Raw genomic sequence first — 20,642 nt, 5'->3', positions numbered from 1 at the left:
ATACCTCGGCCTCGGAGAGGGGCGACCGGCTACGCTATTTTAAAACTCCTTCGAATCCTTCTCGGCCGCCTGCGACCTCGGGGACGGGGGGAGTTTTTGCTTTCTTTTCCGGAGTCGCGCGGAATCCGACCTGCGCGAGCGACGACCGCGCACTTGGCGGCAAATTCGAACGCGGCGCGCCCATTTTTAAAGGGACGGCGCGACCCATTTTACGAAAGTAAACGCCGGAACAGGGAACGGGGGTTTTGAGAGTTTCCGCTTTTACATTTGAATCGTTACTGAATGTTGACAGATAATAGATAGGCTATTCAAAGAAATACTAGGGTCTCTCTTGATGAGACGAATCAAGTTAAATTGATTCGGGGCAGGTCGGAATCAGGAGCCACCTAATTACTGTAAACACTGGTATATTAATTCCTATGAGTACAAACCAAATATGTATAGCGATACGATAATCGTTATTAATATTAATAATACGGAATAGCGGTAGTCAGTGTTCGCCGTTAACTCGACTAATCGAAACGGAAACGAGAGGGAATCTCAGTCGGACAATTTCCCCGGAAGATTCTTGGATCTATCATGGGGAAAGTTAGTTGACTTTCGTTCTCTCTCGGCCGTTTACGTCGAGAGAAATATATATTTATAATGAGACCGCTAATTATAGAATTCGCGCGAAGCACGATTCGTACGACCGATCGCACCTTGGCTAAAGCCTTAGGATGATTTTTCTCTTAGGCCGACACATTTTCTTCCCTTGATACCGATCATGCGAATGAAGAGGCTGGCTCATGTACAATTGTTTTATAAAAAGGAAGTACCACCTCGTTACACAGAAATTGGAAACCTGAGCTTGGAACCGTTGGAAGATAATCGATTGCATTTAACAAGACACGCCTGTCAGGGTATGCAGAGATATTGATTGCAAGGATTTCCATTGAACATTGAAATTTTCTTTGGAAGGGTCTCTCGTTTATTCTACGCTCGACTTATGGCTGAAACAAGATTGCAATTTTGAGCAGGGACGAGCGAAAGTATTCTCGAGATCGGGATGGTCATTAAATGTATTACATTTAATAGGTAGGAAGGGAAAACACAGTGCTCGATATTCGTCATAGCTACTTCGCTATAATTGCGATATAATTATTCCAAATCGGCTCAAGTCATACGTACCCTGATGTCTAATATACAATCTTTATATATTCGATATAAACGAGTAACAGTAATTCCACTGCCGCGGATTTCGGATACTATATACATGTAACATAAATACTACTACATATATGTATTTCAAACGTTCCATTTCGCTTGTTTCCCACATTAAATTATCACTGAAATGTGTAGAAAGAGAAAGGAAAAAAAAAAAACAAACGCCCAATTCGAACCGTCAAAAGCGACGAAGGTTTGTTAAGGTTTCCAAATTCTGCGGAGCTTTCTCTCATTAAGCCTGGGGTTCCAATTTCGAGGACTACGTACTTGAAGGTTCATTGATTTAAAAAGTGCACCCCCTGAATGTTATTCATCGCCCCCTTATTGTTTGTTCATCCTGTATTAGATCATTCAGGAACCTCCCTTTAAGATTACCAACGTCCACCTGGCGAACGATACATAATGCGAACCCGACGTAATAACTACTCTCGATTCTCCCCGATTATGAAAACATCGATTTCTAAGTATAAAACGGGTATTCCAGGGAGGAAGGAGCACTGTGCATCTCGAGTTCACGGGAACGTACCGTAAAAAATGCAGACATCAATCGCAAGGTGGACCCTTCGTTGAAATCTCCCTCAACGAAGGAAACTAACGAGAATTGTTGGAAAAGAACAAACAAAACCAAACAAATAGAAATTTGGAATAATTCAATTCCAGGGGAGAGGGTTAAATCACATATCTCAGAACCCACCCCTAGACATTCACGGGGTTCGAGAGTTCTCTCTCGCCTCGTGGCATAAAAAAAAAAAAAATGAATAGCTGTTGTCAATTGTCAGATAGGCCTTTCGCCGTAGGTCCTTGTTAATCGGGGAATCCTTGTCATTGCGGCTCCATCGGATTGCGTGCCCCTTGTTGCCGGGCGATTATTCATTATTGTAATTTTCCACGGGCCTGGCGTCAATGCGATCGATCAACGATCGATCGGCGATCGGGACGGAACGTGGCTCGTCCAAATGCCGTGCTAAATGTGTCCGAATTTTGACAGACTCCCCTCCGGATTACTCTCGATTTGCGGGAGAAACGTCGATATCGCCGACGCCGACGTCTCCTGACGGTGTTCGATAAGGTGATAAACGACGTTCTAGAAGCGACCTAATCGTCGTTCACTTCGATGGGGATGCTCGTGGTGAATGTTGGCGTCTCCAGTTCCTCGTGCTTCTTCATCTTCATGCTCTGTTGGAGATGAGTGAAACGTTAGCCATCGATGCCAGATATCAATGTCAACTGATCTCACTTTTCTCTCACTTTTGATACGGACAATCTTTTAAGCTGATACGAAAGTGGCCTCTGTAGGGTCTCCTTTACGAAACATTCTTCCTAACAGGGTGTACCGAGTCGTTTGATACTTTCACGCGAATATAGAGGCCCTAAGGAAGGTCCTTATACCCATGACTTCTCTGTCCACGTAGTAAAATCTCAAACGGTTCGGTACATCTAGTTAATAAAAAATGTTTCATAAACGATTGACCCTTCAGATGCCACTTTCATATCACCTTAAGACGGCTTTCACTAGCGACTTTCGCGACTAATGCGTACACATTATTTTGTATGTAATTCCCTATAGCACACGATAGCGCGGCTAAATCGTTAACGCGTATAGCAACAGGGAATTGCATATAAAATAATGTGTACGCGATAGTCGCGCTGCTAAAAGTCGTCAGCGTGAAAGCCGCTTCCAATGAACGCTCGATTTCAGGAGGCCTTCTTTACCTGCTGCAGTTTATAGTGGTTGATGATGTCCTGGTCCGCGGGGCAGCTCTGCAGGAAAGCGTCGAGCCTGTACATGTGGTGCATGTATCGCCAAAGGTGGACCAGGGTGCCCGGTATCTCGAAGTCGGCGAAGTACTTCCCGGCGACCCTGATGTGCTGAAGTCTCGGCATGAGCTCGCAATCGAAACAGCACATTGTGTCCCCCGTCAGGAACCGCGTCCCCTTGCGGCCGAGGTGCTCGTCGATCTTCCGCAAATGGGCCATCAGCGAGGAGGACTTCGGGTCCTTATCCTTGTCCTTGGTGTTGAGCAGCAACAGCTTCAGCTTCTGCGGGATTTAATGGAAGCGTTACGTCATCTTTTCATCATTTTTATTTTCCATCGTTTGGTTTCCTCTATTGATTTATGGAAACTATTTTTCGAGCGCTTCGACGGGAGGATTTCCTTAAGCATGCGGCGTTGCGCAAAATTGAATAGTTTCGATGTCACGTTAATATCTTGAATAATGATTAAAGTACTATTTAGGAACGTACGCTGTAGAGATTCTCCACGAGAGTGGCGACTTCCTTGTCCTGAACGAATAGATTGTGACCACCGGGAATGTTCTTCATGATGTGACGCTCGATCTTCTCGTTCTCCAAGATGGCGTCGCCGTTGTCTATCAGTATCGGGGGCGGCGTCGCCTGGAAATTGGTGCGAAAATCTGGCGGTGGCTTCTGCATGTCGACGGTCGTCACCTTCAAGGAGATGGTCTTCAGCTCGGCCAGAAGATACAGGTCCATGAAGTATTCCTGGCAGAAGAGGCACGCTCCTTTCCTGCGGCCGTCGATCGTCGAAGCCTGCCGAAGAGAAGAAGGAACGTTCGGTTAAAAAAATCAACAAAAACACCTTTGGTGTAAAAAAAAAGACCAGTTCATTGCCTGATGTCACTGCACCTTCCGGAAACACTACGAACATTACTACAAAGAATTAGTTGCCACTATCTTATTATTAATTAAAAAAAAAAAAAAATACAATAAACCTTTTGAAGTAGCAGTAGTAATCACTTTACTTTTACAAAAAAAGACCAAAAAATTATTTTTCAAGTTCAACCTACTAAAGTTATGAAATCGACCGTTGCTGACAAATTTAGAACAATTTGACCGGTGCACCGAAGGCCTTTTAAAGTAGTGAAATCAGTTAACGCAAGACAAGTACAAATACAACTCGATTAATAACCGTTCCTATAACTTTGAATTGTTAATATATTATATGAAAGTAACAGCAAATAAACTTTCAAAAATATCTAACGATGTATGCTAGTATAATACTTTCATGGTCTATCATTTTCCTCACTTTTTGGCCTCCACTTGATTCTATAAGTGACTAATCTTCATTCTGAACCATTTAAAGGGTTGCTAATCGCAGTACCGAACTTGTCGGGCCCCTTGCATAAATTACCGAAACAACGATGAAAATTGATATTTCGTCCGCTCTAAATCCGAATGCACATCATTGCACTTTTATTATGACGCACTAATGATAGTTTTTATATAAACAGTATATTTAAGTGAAACATTTGTATGCGGGTGCCAAATTGTCTCAAGTTTGACAATGTGAATATGGAGGCTATAAGGAAGGTCCTGAAACCCAAGACATTTCAATTTTACGATGATTTGTTTATAGCTATTTTGAACAATTTTAAAAACAAAAGAAGTTTCCCGAGTTTCAGGACCTACCTTAGAGTCTCTTAATTATTGTTGTAAAATTTGAAAGAAATTGGTAAACCCAATTCGGAGAAAAGATTCATGAACGAGTGACCCCTAAGATGCCACTTCCACACCCCCTTAAAGTGATATAAAAGGCGCTTAGAAATTCAGTTGACATAGATGAAATAATATTCATCTATACCCTTTTTGATGGTATTGCCATTTTGATAAACTCAGAAAGAAGCCCTGAGTTATTAGACAGACCAAATGAAAAGTATTCTCTTACCCGTGGATTCTCCAACTTCATTTCTACCATCCAATTTCCGTATACTCTTAGAACTTCCGCCCTAAGACGCGGATTCAGAGATTTTTTATTCATCAGGTTCCTCAAAACGGGCCGGGCGATGTCCTGATGACCTTGAGTCCAAGNGTTCGACCTACTAAAGGTATGAAATCAACCGTTGCGGACAAGTTTAGACAATTTGACCGGTATACTGATGGCCTTTTAAAGTAGTGAAATCAGTTACCGCAAGACAAGTACAAATACAACTCGATTAATAACCGTTCCTATAACTTTGAATTGTTAATATATTATATAAAAGTAACAGTAAATAAACTTTGAAAAATATCTAACGATGTACGCTAGTATGATACCCGGTGATAACAATTTCCCACCCGACAGCCAGTACCGAAAATAATCTCGATTTAACATCCAGCCTTAGGAATAACTCCCGGGCACTTCCGTAGGTTTTCTGCGCGGACATTTGCCGGTTTCAGTTTTCAATTATGCCAATTATCGGGCACTTTAGTTTCGGTCCGATGAACAAGCGCAGTCGTATCTCTTGCTAGCTCCGTGCTGATTATGTTTTTACGGATCCACTAACCGCTTAACCGAGTTCCGTGGGAACGTTCCGTTTGCCCGATGACGCATACCTCGTGTTCTCCTCATTTGGAGGTTCAAGTCAGATTGCACAATTAGGCGGGAAGGTAAAGAGAGGGAGAAAGTAGATACGTGTATTTCTGGAATGCGTCGCGTGTTATCTCCCTTCTAGTCGAAAACCCTGAAATCATCTCGAGAATTTCCGATTTCATTCAACCGCGGGTCTCGTAGTTAAGGGAATCGCACCCGAGGAACGTCCTCGGGAGCATGGGATCGATGTTTACGCATTTTTTGCCCCCCTTCATTTTTATCGCAGAAGTGAGAGAAAAAAAAAACCGCAAAAAGTCCCGCTGGGTTATCTGGTTTGCCCGACAACCGGCGCAAGGAAAAACCACGAGGCAATATTCGTCGCGTCGAGGAATGTCCGCCTTTGCGACCACTATGCGTCGTGCTTTTGTTTGCAATCAAAGCGCACTGCCTTTTTGCAAACGGGAGGATGGTAGAGACCTTTCTTGCCGGTCGGGTGAAACTTCCGCGAGGCGGCAGTAAATATCCCGGATCTCTCGCCTGTATTCACACAGTGACGGTAATTAATAGAGGAAAATCTGTCCTACATTCCCGACGAGTCGTGCTTTTTTACCAAGATGCCACGGCGTCATCGCGTTCGAAAAGAAGGAAAAAAAAAGGAGGGGGAGAGAGAAATATCAATGTGCAGAGTCGGCGAGCCCGTTGATTCGTCATCGGTGGATCATCGAAATGTCACTACCTGATTATTTTTAATTATTATTAAGGCGACACAATTGTCGGAGCTGCACTGGCAAAAATATTCATAAAATTCATAAACTTTTAGTATATAAGCTTGTCGTAAAATTATAAATTCAACCATTATCGTAATTTTAACCCAAACCGAGTGTAACGTGAGTACACGATCTTGATGAATTCGCGCGTTAAAAATTCTGCTAAAAGGGGTGTTGTAATATCAATTCAGCCGTAAAAGAGGCGAAAATCATATCGAACATCTGTACGACTTTTATCACCTCCGAATTATATATACACGATTATTCCAATTTCTTCAAACATTCGGTAGTGGTCGAAGTAATAAATATTGAATAAAGTGATCGCTCTTTTTTTTTCTTTTTTAATATCACGTGTCGCTGGTTCAGTGCGCGAGTATATTAAATGCCAAGGTGATAAACAGAAATATTAGAGTAGCCGCGCCATTTGCTATAAAAGTAAAAAACAAAAAAAAAGAAAAGAAAAGAAAATACAGAAGAAATTCACGTTCAGTGATCTATATATTTAAGAAATGTAATGAAACGGGGCTTTCATCAAGTGTCATTTTGTAAACTCAGGTTCGTTCTACATTTCGGACGCCGAGGAGCGCGGTGAAAAGTATTACTAGAAGTTACTAGGCGTGGGTCTGAATGAATTGGCACCTTGAGAAAGTCCACAGCGTTAAAGTCTGTTAACCTCTTGTCTAGCGTAAGAGGCAGGCTCGTCGTTATTTAGTCGCGATCGAGATTTTCTCAGTCAATAAACCGTCCCCCTCCAACGAGCCACGGACCGCGGGAACTAATAGAGGGTAACGTGCGCTAGATATCTGACGCACACCCGCGTGCACGAGATCTTTATGGGGCGGCTTTAAGCGCACGAGCCGGTCGTGCTCCCTTTGCGGGGACACGCGACGTGGGATTTAAACGCCGTCTCACGTATCCCCAATAGCGTTTATACGTGCCCGTGTCGTGCATACTTAATTTTAGACCGCGAGAAGGCGCGGGCGGCGCGGCCTTCGACACGAGACCTGAGGCAAAGCGCTTTCAAGAGGGCGCGACGGTGGCGACATGCGCAGACGAGTGCGCGGGAGCTTACCGTTCGTAGCGGGCCTCGGAAAAACGAGAGAAGGGATAAAAAAAAAAGAAAAAAGAAAATCGGAAGCATGGATTTAAGAAGACACGAATATAACATAAAATGAGACCCTTGACAAGGAGTGTAAAGCTCAAGAGGTGGAGAAACGAGAGTATGAAAAAATTAAAGGGATTTGCCCGAGTGAGCATCCTGCGTTTCAGGACCACCGTGTAGACACCTTCTCCCGTGAGTCGCGAAAGCGTCCCGAGCGCGTTCCTCCGAGGGCATATCGCATCCCGTAATATCGCCTTACTTCTACAGCAATCCGATAAGGCGACTCTTTCCAAACTACACCCGAGTTTGGCTTTAGCAGAAGGTAGATTTATTTTTTTCCTTCTTCTTTCGCGAAAGGATCTACTCTCGTTGCTTTCTCTCGTTTAGCCCCCCCCATTTAAATCGCGATTCTTTGCGATTCTACTTCGCCTAGGAAAAAAGAGTTTGTATGACACATCCGTAATGTGGAACTTTAATCTGAGAGGCTTTCCTCAATTTGCTTGCAGCGGAAAACCGCATAGTAGCGTCTGAAGCGATGGAGGGCACACCGCGACCTTTTGATCCCGCCTGGAGGTAAATTTCCATCGCCTATAAGTGGGATCTTCTTTTGCAGGTCAACTCGGCGATCGAGTGGAAGACCTACGCGAGGTCGAGAGGGAGAAAGTGCGTCGGGTTGATTCTCCAGGAGAGAGAATAATAACTGCGAGTGGACGTACACGTCGTAGGACGTAAAGTCCAATGTCGTTAAACAGGTTGCCTAGTGGTACTCGTGGTCAACCCGCGTTATGCGTGCATCATGCGTGCGGCGTTAAGGCCTTCTCAGATATCTAGGATAACAGTAACCGTAAGCAAAGCAAGAAGAACTGACCAATTAAATGCCAATCATCATGTCATTCTCTACTACATTTCATATTAAATTTTCTGCAATTCTATTGGTCGATTCGTACGTCTGTGGTTGCGCTACTGTTAACGTATGGTATCTATGGACGCCTTAAGGGGGTTAGTAGGTTGTGCATTGCTATTAATCAAAGAGAGTTGAAAAGAGAATTAAAAGGTATAAGGATGAATGGTATTGACGACGGGGATTTTTTATCTTCTTTTACAGATAATTTAAGACACAGATTTTAAGATGTTTCAAGATGGCCGACCTGCAGAGGCTGTTAATTTCTGATTATTCCTTTTTCGATGTACACGATTCAAGGAGAGACCGCGAATCTGAGGTAAAATATGATGGTGCTTTTAGGAACCTTAGGAAAGATTATTCAATAACCAATGGCATGGTTCTTCGATGAAAAAGAAATTCAGATTCTAGAAAGAAATAAGTAATAGACCGATCACTTTTTCCCAGCTTCGTGCACGTTAATTATTGACAACCTTTGAATGAAAATGTTCGTAAAAAGTTCGTGCCATCGGTTTCTAGATAATCTTTTCTATCATCTAAACCACTTAACCTTTTGTCTCAGACCTGCCGTTATGGAATCATGTACTCCATGGGGAAAAAGAAAAAGAGAAAAAAACAACCAGCTTCCTTAAGTCGGCCATTTTGAGGTATCTAAAGCCTTTGTTATAAATTCTCCTTAAAGATGAAATAAAACAGCTCCGTAAGCAAATCTTCCATATATCCTTTGATTCTTCTTTAAACTCGCTACCTTTAAAACGCATTTCCCAACCTACGAATCCCCTTAAGGCCCTACTGACTGTTATCCACACTTCCTAAGCATATCCCGTTAAAAAACGAAGGCATGAAACCTTGGCTAGCGATGTGCACAGTACGTACGGTGTTTCATAGAGGTACGTGTTCCACGTATCGTTATAGCACGCCTATTAGTGAGGCGTTATTAACGGAGTCCGGTTACTTTTAACGCGCCTGCATCTCGGCGCAACGTCCTTCTCCCCTTTCCTCGCGCCTCGTTAAACGAAGGACGAGCTCCCTCAGCACGGGTGTGCCGTGAAAAAAAAAAAAAAAAAAAGAAGAAGAAAAAACCGAGTAACGACACGAATGATTCATTCGGTACATATCTGCCCGACATGAAGCCGCGGTTACGTTATCGGGTATCCTCTAGGGAACGGGAGATGACATCCACCTCCTCCAAACAAAGCGCGGAATACGGAAAGGCGAAGTGGGCTCCGAACCTCCGCTAGGTCGCTGTATATATATGCATGAATTAGCGTTTCTCTATAAGAAACGGATGACGTCGACAGTGTGATGCACGCTCCTCGTGGCCTGAAATAACTTGGATCCATCCAAGGAGTAGCGGTACTTCTGTATGCAGAGTTTCGTTTCGAAGAGAGGGTCTCGAAGGGAAATCACCCAGAGGCTGGCGCACCTCCGAGATATACTGGAGTTCTGCGTCACCGGTGCCTCGTATTGAAAAACCCCTCGAATAAAGTTTACTCGGCTTAACGTCCTGCGCGATGTTTACTGGAAACGTTTTTCCATACCGCGTATGGTTCAGGCGGAATCTTCACCTCCGCGCGTCGGGGTAGAGGTCATCGCGGGCGCCGCCATCTTGGTTCCAGTTAGCGCGCCCGACAAGCCATCTGGCTTTCATTTTAAAATAGCCTCGATCGGTGTTCCCGCCGACTTTATTTGCGTCAATTGCGTGTCTATGAAGACTATTGGCGTCTCTTCAGGACGGCCAGAGGCGATCCAACTCTTTTTTCATTCATGTATATGACAACTTGCCGGCTGTCGAATTCGCCCTCCTCGCGTGGATACGGATGACGTCAATGGTGACGTAGTTTTTGATCGCGGGTCGGACTAAAGGCAGGACCCATCTGGAGGCTAGAGATCCCTTTGCAAATGTTTCTACTTTGAGATGCTAGCTCGACGGATGCGAACGGTGAAGGATCATGATTCGCTTTCAAAATGGTCAAGACCAGCTGAAGCATATGTTGCTTTCGCGGCCTCGTTAATATGTCGAGCTCAAGCTTTGAGTGTTTCTTCTCTGTTGAGGTCGAGGCCAGTGACGAAATCCCCGAACTCCCCCGTAAGCGGAAAAGAACTCGACGAGTCATAGATCTAAGGAGAAACCGATGGAGCAAAAGGTGAGATCTTAGACAAGGGGACCGAACCTCGAGACGTAAGGAGAGGAGATAACAGCAGCCATCTTTTGTTACTACTCAACGCACGTAATCTTATATTCATGAATAACGGTAACTAAAGTGCACGTACGACGCCTCCTTTGAAGTAGGGGAAATCGGGAATAAGTCATTGTAACAATTCATTTTTTTTTTTATAAAGAATCTGTTTTGGACCCTGCCCAAAAATACTCGAACTAAAAACTATCGAGTTATAGAAGTGAATTTAGGAATGAGACTTAGTCACTGAACTGCAGTTACTTTCGCTACAAGCTATAGAAAAAGATAATTCAAATGAGAATTCACTGATACGGCGTGAAATACCAAAATAATGTAAATAACATGAATTCTTTGATGGATAACTAATAAACATTCCACTAAAACTTCAGAAATAAATCAATGTTAGGCCCTTCCTTATAGCCTCCATATTGACGTTGAAACGATTCGGTACACCCAGTTCGGAGGAAAGTTTCACGAACGATCGATCCCTCCGATGCCACTTTCCCATCCCCATAAAGATAAAAAAAAAGGAAAAATAAGAAATCGCAAATGTCGGTAACAGCTCCGCGTACTTCAAATTCTTTCTATGTCCGTTCAACGCCACCAAGGAAAGATGTCCGCCCGTTCTTTCCTCTTCCGTCTTGAGCTCCACCCTTTATCCTTTTTTCCCCTAGATGGTCACAGCTGTTGGTCGTTAAAATACGGTTTTTTCCGTCCAAGACACTCCATTTTCGAGGTTGCTCTCGACTAAGGTCGGGTACAGGTGCAACGTCACCCGACACACTTAAACACTCGGGGACGAGCGCGAGGTCGTGCGGTTTCCATTGCCGCGACCCGAAACGGTGTCGGGACCTCGACCTCACGGGGGTCTTCACGGTCGTAAATCGACCAGGACAGGTGAGGTCAACGCGTAGGAGAACGGTCGATTCGCTTGGGGAAAGCGAGCAAAACCCGATCCCGGTTCACCTAGCATTAACGAGATATCCCCGGTTCCCCCTAGGAAAGACGACGAAACGGGGAAAATGCCGGCCGGCTCGTCGGATTTCCACTTTCCATTCCGCTGCTCCGTTAAGGCGACACCTCGACGCGAGCCGATCAAACGACAGACGTCCAACCGGTTATCTCGCCTTCGACGATATCTTATCGAGGCTTGATAACTGGATACCCGCGATGAGGATGATACGAGTACTGTAATGGTACAGTGCCGCGCAAGCGCTTCCGAATCGCCCCGTCACAGTACCGTGGCGGAAAGTGCCTATTGAAAAATCCGCAACCGGATGGGATCTGTTTTTTAAGTTGACATGGCTGGGATGGGACATAAAAATTACAAATGGCGGTAACGGGTACTATGTACGAGCTTCGAATTATTATTGTCTTCAAGACACGCGATCATTAGCATTATGAAGAGACGGATGGAAGAAAGTGAGGTTCTAGACGTGGGGTCAATGACGATAAAATTCCCGCCAAAAGGTATTAAGATCGTGAAATTGTTATTAACAGTCTTCAAGATATGTGAAACAAAGTGAGATTCTAGACGAGGGGATCATAACGATCATCTTATCAAGCTACACCTTGTACCCAACATTGTGTTCCCGAACAACGGCATCCAGGGGGTGTGCGGCGTCTTTTTCGAAGGACGATAAAATTCGCGCCAAAAGGTATAAAGATCGTGAAAATTGTGTTGCGCATTATTTTTAAGGACAATAAAAATTGCAAACGACGGTAACGGTTACTATGTTCGTACTTCCCACTGTTATTAATTCTCATTAAAACACCTGACCACCAGCAGATCAAGATGGCCGCCGCCCTTGCTCTCCCTTAAGTCTTGAGCTTTCCTTGAGCGATTCCGATCTCTTCCCTGGTCTATAGGTTCCACCCACCCCACTTGTATATATTTAACGTACATATAAGTCCTGACGAAACGCAAACGAGACTAAGCGATTTATCCTCGGAGACTGCATCAGCTTAACTTGTTTATCGATGATTTAATAGTCCGTAGATAAGCTCCGCGAAGCTTATTAGTATATCTCCTTCTAATGGCCGCTAAATTTCCCACCTCTGGGAGAGCCTACGACGACCATCCAATGGTATCGGCGATTGTTAAATGCGCTCGCATTTTTATGGCCGTTTTACGGCGAAACTTCCGCGTTGGAAATTCTTCGGAGATTAGGCTCGCCCCGGAGCCGCTTAGAAAGTTCCTCGTATCACGTGTTTCGCGGATTTCGCGGGGTTCTTCCTCAACTAGCGAAAGAAGTGTTTCACCTCTGAAAACTGAACTAGGGGTCTGCTCGTACGTGGCTCGACGAGGTCAAGGTTGAGCCTAAAAAACCTCCGTTAGTCGAGCAGGTCGTTTCAACCGCTTTATCTCTCTGGCCTAGTTACATTGTCACTATTAAATGAGACAATGCGAGGCAAGTCGGATACGAGTCCGCTCGTCAAGTCTTCCGGATGGATAATGGAGACGGTTGCGCAAGTCGTTCGCAAACGATTGTCCGATTAGAGAGAAGCCCCCGATCGGCTTCAGGTTAGGCATTCTTGGAAGTTTCGTAAGCTCCAGATCGTGGAACGATGAATCGCTAAAGGACCAATCACGGATCCAGTGAGCTTCCTTTCTCATTCTCCGGTTTATATCGCGTCCTCGACGATTCCGCGATTCTCTGAAAATTCCCCGTTCCCTGTAAGTCCGACTCAAGAGTCGCAATTGAGATCTCTTCGTCCCAGAATCCGCAATAATCCATGAAACCGGCGTAGCACTATGAAACTTTCGCGTAGAAAGTTCCTCTTTGACTGATCCCACGGATGATTGTTTACCAAATTATTGACCATTCAAATCGGTTAAGCTCGGGCGCAGGATCGATGCGCCAAAATACCGTCGCACGTGTCAATCATTGTTTAAAAAATAATTACGACGATTTAAATAATCAAATTTGACTAAGCTCGAAATCGCGGCAATCGTGGTAATCGAAAGTGAATCGATAAAATCCCTTAATACATTAATTCCTACTTAGATACCGTTTTTGAGATATTCAAATTGTATCACTTATTATCACTATTTTTTTAGATAAAAAACATTAACAGTGAACCGATAATAAATATAAAAGTTAAATGCAAAGAAAAAAATCTTTCTCCAAGTGATGCGCATCCCCAGCAGATCGAGATGTGTCCGGCGCGTTTCGATATCAGCCCAATTTTAATACAATAAATAACTCAGTAAATAATCCATCCATTGACCAATTAGAATCGTTAATACCTCAGGAAGTGATCACCGGCGAAATAAAGCAGGAACTTTCGTCTTGAAGCCTGATCAACCTCCACCGATAAATCAGTGATTATGAGTTCCGGGACTTCGTCTCGCGTCTCGCTCCAATTTTCCCGACATCTTGGATTTTCTCGGGCATGCCGGTTCGCGCGAATTTAAAAGTTATTCCCGGAGATGACTTAGAGAGACCAAGGTCGGGTTTTCTTGGCATGGTTGTACCGGAGACCCCAAAATGGGGACGGTACATTTCGATGTCTGATTTTTCCTGTGAGGCTTTTCCTTCCCGAGGATAATTCGAGGCCCCTCGCCGAGGGGGAACGTTAATCACCAAAGGTTTACGATCGAACCTGTTCCCCCCGGTCCCGTTTCGTTGGCGAGCCGGTAACAGCCCCCCTCCGGAGGTACAGTTAAATAAATAAAATAAGTCCGACCACGAGTGATGACCCTCGCCCGCGTACAACGCACCGAGGCATTTTGTACGCGTGCCGAATGCGAATCAGCCCCGCCACGCGCTTTTCGCATCAGCCCCGAGTATCGACCTCCTGTAAACATTCCTCGCCGATAATGCCTTATCTCGAGTGTGCCTCTCCGTCGGGAGGCATGCTTGATGGCACTTGGAAACTAGTGTGCCAATTGTGTCGGCCTCTTTGCAAAGATGCTCCCTTTGCTCTGCCCTGCACTCGCCACAAGTAGCAAAATGCCGAAGTAGGGCGTCTCGTCAAGTATTTTACTAACGGTTCAATTTTTCAATCAAACCATCATTTTTTTTTTTTCACGACGATACCTCAGGAAAATTCACCCATACGCCAAAATATCCACCCACGTAAACCGTCGGTTCACGTAGGAAAAAAAATTTTTTTTTTGTCCATTTAACAAAATCATTTGATATGATTTCAAGAACTGTTTCGGTCGAGCGATCCGAATTTTAGTTAACTCAATCAAACCAGTTTGCTTCAATCGACCGAAATTTTTTGGTTAAATAGTTACTTTAATATTTCACGTGATTTACCACAATATTTGATGTGTATGTACCAAGATATTTAACCCGTTTTCACCCTCTCAGGGGTTGAATATCGAAAAATCCCTTCTCAGGAAGCACCTATGTTACAAAAGTAACATATCCCCCAAATTTCGCGTTTCTATCCCCGCGGTTTGAGCCATACAACGATGATCAGAGTCGGACAATTTCGCGTTTTTCGAGATTTTCAACGTATGTTACGTAAACCCACGCAGTTCACCGTAGAAAATCGTAGTAAAACCAGTAAATCACGTTACCAACGTGAACTATGCCGCACATATACGATACATGTCATCCGCTAGATGACAATCGTCTTTTAGCACACATATGAACAAGTAATGATTTTTAAGAACCAATTAATCCCCCGCTTGCTTATCAAAATTCTCTCGACTTAACATATCTCAACTGTTTAGCATCAAATTTCTAATTGAATCCATTATTTTCGGTTTTTAAGTAGAAGAGCGTAATATACTATACGCTCGCGTAGAAAACTAGAGACATATTATACGATGTACACGTATAAAACCCAAGTATTTAACATGACGTACACCTTGGTGATGTCAGTGAGTTATTAATTGGCGTTTGTATATACATAATAAAATAAGATCGTTTATCTCTGCTACGAGGGGTATTTAGGCCGAGCCCATTGCGATAGGAGGTGCCATTTCCCATTTTATGGATACTGATAATTTGTCGATTAATTTTAGTCAGTTCATCAAGAAGTTCTTCCTTGATATTTCGCTACGGGACGGCGCTGACGAAACGTACCGGATTGGCAAGAGACCGCGGAGGACCTTCTCTTCTCGCCCGACCTCTGAAGTTCACCGCTTCTTCGCGCGGCTTCCCTCCGAGTCCATGCCGACGTTTCCCCAAGGCACTCCGCATATGCACATTTCCTACACCACGTGACGCCGGGTCGATGCATTCGTCATTTGCATTCTTCTTTACAGCTTAGGGGTACCATCGGCACCGCGATATGGCGACGGCGTGATGTAACCGAAGCCACTTGGGACCGACGTAAAGGTCGATTCAAACTTATCCGTCCCGTGTCCGTGACGATCCGCGCACTGAAGGAAATACCGTCTTCCACGAAAATACGAAACGAGTCATACGAAAATGTATGACTGCTCTGATATAAATCTACGCACCGAAAAAGAAAAGAAAAAGTTCAATGAACAAAATCTCTCGCTTAACCGCAATAGCTTCGTTCAATAATAATAATAATGATGACGATGATCGTAATAATAATAAACGTTTCCTTTGAGCGAACCGAATTTTAGTTTTGACCAAACTCGTTGCCCCGACCAACCAAAGTGTGTCTCAATTAATTGGTATTGTTAAGATTAGAAGATATCTGAGGGAATGCACCAAATATTGGATTAAATGTAAGAAATTGACTTAATACTTCGGGTGGTTTTCCACGATATACACGATCGACTAAAGAATTTGGTCATGTCAATCAAATGACACGCTGGATTTTTCAATGATTGTCATACTCTGTGGTTGAACAAAAATTGTATCGATTAAACCAAATAGTTTTCCGTGCGTAAGAAGAGGTTTGGGTTCCATCAGTGCACGGATACATCGGACTCGTCCTGAAGTCGGTAGAACCTGCGGAACTGGCATCCCCGACGCGTGTCGTTGGTTATCGTGAATTTTTCATGCCGCTTCTTGATGAGAAGTCCTTAGGGTGTCTAATTGCCGGATAATGTCCATCCTTGTCTGAACGGAGCTACGAGGACGCGCGAACGACCTCCTACCATCGCCGGTCGCTCGGCCGAGATTTACGCATCCCAGGAACGGATCTCGAGCGATTCCGGGATATCAGTTAATGGTTTCCCGATCGGCGAGGTATTGGGAGCCGACTTCTGCGCGGCTTTCGGCGAATCCGGAGACACTCGACGTGATATAAAGGCGAGAAAGCGATTGGACTCGTTCTCCGATCTGTTCTCCAAGATGGACGCCGCGGGATTCCCTCGAGTAGCGTTGTAGGTGGTTGGAAGAGATCCAGGTTTTACAGGAGATCCGACGATTGGTTAAAGTTCTACCGCTGTTTAGCGGGTATTTTTTATCGGTATCTTTTTGTCACCTTAGCCAATTTTCATAATCTTTGCTGTAGTGGTGGGTGTATTTATAGTTGCTTGTTTTTTTTTTATATATATCAGTAATACACTGATCTTCCCAGATCACCCGTCCAAGTATTAATCAACGTTGCTTAAGTGTTGGTTAACTTTTAGGATAGGTTGACGGTCTACCAATGTTTACCGTGTATTTTAACCGGTAACCTTTTTACCCACCTCAGCCAATTTTCATTACCTTTGTAATCATGATGGTCATGTTTGTAGATATTTGTTCTTTTTTTTTACTTGTCGCCAAAGCTCGCGGACACCCATCCAAGTACTAACCGCGTCCAACGTCACTTAACTTTGGTAATCTAATGACAAAAAGGTGCTTTCAACGTAGGTTATGCGTTGACCACGAGACTCGATTCAAGCAAGAATATTCCCTTCTGGGCGCGTTTTGTCCCGGTACGACACACGAGGCAGACTTCCGCGAAGGAAGCGTGCTGGCATCGACTAAAAATAATGCAAGAGTCAGGCAAATTTACGCCGGGGACGTCGAGTGCGCGAATATCCGCCGCATCCCCGTTACGCACTTGCTGCGACACGCGGTCTCGCAGGAATCCTTTTTCTTTCCGTTGCGTCTCCAATTATTTATGCGAGGGCGGATGTCCTCGTGAAAACAAATGAATTTTCAGGAGTCTTCCTTTTTTTAGCAGTATTTCAGCTTTATACGTCGTGGACGCGTTTCTTAGGTGAAGTTTACGTAGAGTACTCTCGGCTTACAGAATAAACTGTTAGATGTGTTATAATAAACTGGACACTGCAAATTAAAATTTGAGGTAACTAAACTCTACAGGTAAGTAACAAATTTGGTGAAATCGTTTATTGAATGAAATTGTTTAATTTCATTCTGTTCATTTCAGCAAACGTTTTTGTTGACGGAACCGAGTTTTAGTTCTCTTTATTAAACATGTGTGTTGCCCGTATAATAACCATGTTCTATGGTTGAACCACCAAAAATTGTATTGACTCAACGAAATACTTTTCTTGCTGTAGAAAGCAAATGATATCAATGAAAGCCAAAGTTTGTCCAAACAGTACCTAACTTCAATTACTGAGTAAATATTTGAAGCAAGATAACTAACATGAGAGTACGCAAACAAATCTCCGAAAGCATATGTACAAAGCAGTTATCAATCGCAGTTGTACACTCGATTAATTATATGCTTTGATATTAAATACAAATTATCATTCGAGCTTCACCCTCAAATTAAATAGATATCAATATAGTCACCGATTCCAAAATCTGCAGAACTACCTCTAGTACGCAAGATTGTTTTAAGCTACAGACAGGCACGTCCAGTACTTTCAGCCTTTCGAAGAGAATCCTTTTAGCCGGGACAAGTTACAGCATCATGCTTCTAAATCTCCGAAACTTTACAGCAGGTTTCTAAATATAAATTTTATACCCCGTTACAATGTTCGCGATCTATCCTGCGATAACAACCTTAGTTCAGAGTAACTTAATATCGCATACAATTTTAGACCTACCCCTGGTACACAAGATTGTGATAAACTAGACAGCATAGCTAATAGTTTTCAGCCTTTCGAAGAGCATCCTCTTGGACAGGAAAAGTGGTATATGGAGCATCCAAATTCTCAAGGGTTCGCAGTTGTCAAAATATTAATTTAATACACCGTAACCATGTAGTCTATCGCATGATAACCTTTGTTTAGATTAACTTAGAGGATGTTACATATCCTATTAGAATTTAATTTTGATCAGTATCTGCAGCTGCAATAGAGTCGGCATGCGCTTGTTCCACGCCCAACTCGCTCGACTCGGCGGGTAAAGAGCGCGGAGTAACGCGGTGCGAGCCAGAGGTGGAGTCGCTCCCTCGACCTTCCCACGACTCACCTTAATGATCAGCTCGATCTCCGGCACGTCGCCATTAGTCGTGCCGTTGTCGTGGCTCTCGTCCGCCATTGTCCGACGCTTTTGATTCGTCCGCTCAAAGTCAAAGGCACTATTTGGCGTCTCGAGGGCGGCCGCAACTTCAGCCGAATCACTAGAACGAATGCGATGGAAGCTCGCCGAACACTGACGAGGCGCGTGTCGCGCCACGTTACCGACGCTAACGCCGCTCGCGGCTGCCCACGAAAGCGCCGCCATCTTGGAGCGCGCCATCTTCCACCCGGAAAAGTTTGAATTCCCGACACCGAGTGCTGCAATTATGTGTCTATAGTAAATAAAATACCTTAAGTAATTTACGTAGATATTTACAGTAAATTACTAGGTATTTTACGTAACAAATTTCATACGGGATGTAAATTACATTAATACGGGGCTTTATGTTTTTGCAGTTCCTATTTCTGACACGCTTAAAATTCAAAATTTTCCATGGAATGTATGTAAAACTAGAATGTTGAAGCCTAAATGTTTTATTCTTAATTCATGTCATTATTCTTAATTCCCTTCTCTTTTTGATTAAAATGTTTATTCACAAGTGACGTATACTTTTACCACTTTGAAAAAGTGAGGTTACTGTACCGCCATCTTTGTTGTGGAATTTATTAAATATTTTACTTGGATTTTAAGTAAAATACTTCCCTTAAGTATATCCAAAATACGTCGAAGGGGGTTCAAAGGAAATTTTAGGAATCGTACAAAGATTTATTAGATTCGACGATGTGACTAGAAATATGATGTAAACATCGACTAGATGGGTAGAAAATATAGTTAGGCTGTGTATAACGTTTCCGAACTAGATCGTAGGACTAGATTGACTTCACCTTAATGTTAGGCACGAATGGGAATTTGCAGACGTGCTAAGCTCGTTTTCTCGCTTTCAAAATATAGAATTTCCATTTCAGTCGCGTTCTCACTCTTATCTTATAGACGATAGGTAGGTTTCTTGCAGGTTGTATTCTCTGCCGAGGGGTGGCATCACTGCGCAGTTAGAAGTGCATTTTTAGAATCTCATTAATTTCGCTGTGTAATCTCTTTGTTTGGCCGCGAGATGGAGATCTAAACCTCTCAACATTCTGACTCTGACTTCGTAATCGGTTGGTAAATTCCTTGTTGATTGCATTTCCCGAGAAGAGATGGCACTGCCATTCAGCAACCCGGTTCTTCGACTTGCCATTTTTGCTTCTATCATAGAGTATGTACCGACGTGGAATTCCTGTTTATTCAAAGGTTTCTGCGTGCCCTTTACGACAGACTTCATGAAGTCCAGTGCCACTTTACGACAGGTGTCGTAACCGGAAAGCTGGATACTTTTTCCGCGAACGATTTCTAATTGCGCCGGAGGAGGTTTTATCGCCTTATTAATTATCGCGCTAACGGACGAGGACGATCCTGGGAGATCTTTGAAAACCTTATTCAGAACCTCCTTCATTAGGTCCTCTTCGGTGTCAGATTCTCCTGGGAAAAATGTGAAAGAAATATGAATACTGATTTCAGAAGCATAGACAAGTCGAATCGATAAGAGTATTGCATTATTCGATAAACTAACTCACCTAAGTCGCTGGTACTGCCGGTCATGTAGGTATCGTCCTTTATTTCCCGCTGCAGTTCCAAAACTCTTGCGAGAGCTAGCTGCAAGTACTCACGGGTGTTTGGAACCTATTAAAATAAGAAAATACTGAAAACTGCTTAATTAAAAAATTAGAACTCTTCACAATACTCCACTCACCGGTGCCGAAGCTTTGGACTTGACTCTCTTCGATTCGTGGTCCTCGTCGGCTAAGCAAGGGGCCTGAAATTGAAAGTTGCTTAAATCGAAATCCCTGACATTCTTCAATATTTATATCACCGGTAATTCCCCTTACCG

At 43.6% G+C, this 20,642-nt stretch overlaps 1 protein-coding gene across 1 annotated transcript; it reads right to left on the bottom strand.

The window, feature by feature from the left end:
- Positions 1-390: 390 nt before the first annotated feature.
- Positions 391-18,910, bottom strand: LOC105694270 (chloride intracellular channel exc-4). Its single transcript, XM_012414772.1, has 4 exons — positions 18,725-18,910; positions 3,452-3,757; positions 2,920-3,246; positions 391-2,382 (listed from the first exon to the last, which is right to left on the bottom strand). Exons 1-4 carry the CDS (start codon positions 18,791-18,793, stop codon positions 2,302-2,304), a joined length of 783 nt encoding a protein of 260 aa, XP_012270195.1. The 5' UTR covers positions 18,794-18,910; the 3' UTR covers positions 391-2,301.
- Positions 18,911-20,642: the final 1,732 nt, after the last annotated feature.

Source organism: Orussus abietinus, unplaced genomic scaffold, assembly GCF_000612105.2.
Source record: "Orussus abietinus isolate OABI.00-Male unplaced genomic scaffold, Oabi_2.0 scaffold6, whole genome shotgun sequence".
NCBI classification, from domain to species: domain Eukaryota; kingdom Metazoa; phylum Arthropoda; class Insecta; order Hymenoptera; family Orussidae; genus Orussus; species Orussus abietinus.
The sequence above is the reverse complement of the archived record's forward strand: the minus strand, read 5'-3'. Positions and strand labels throughout refer to the sequence as shown.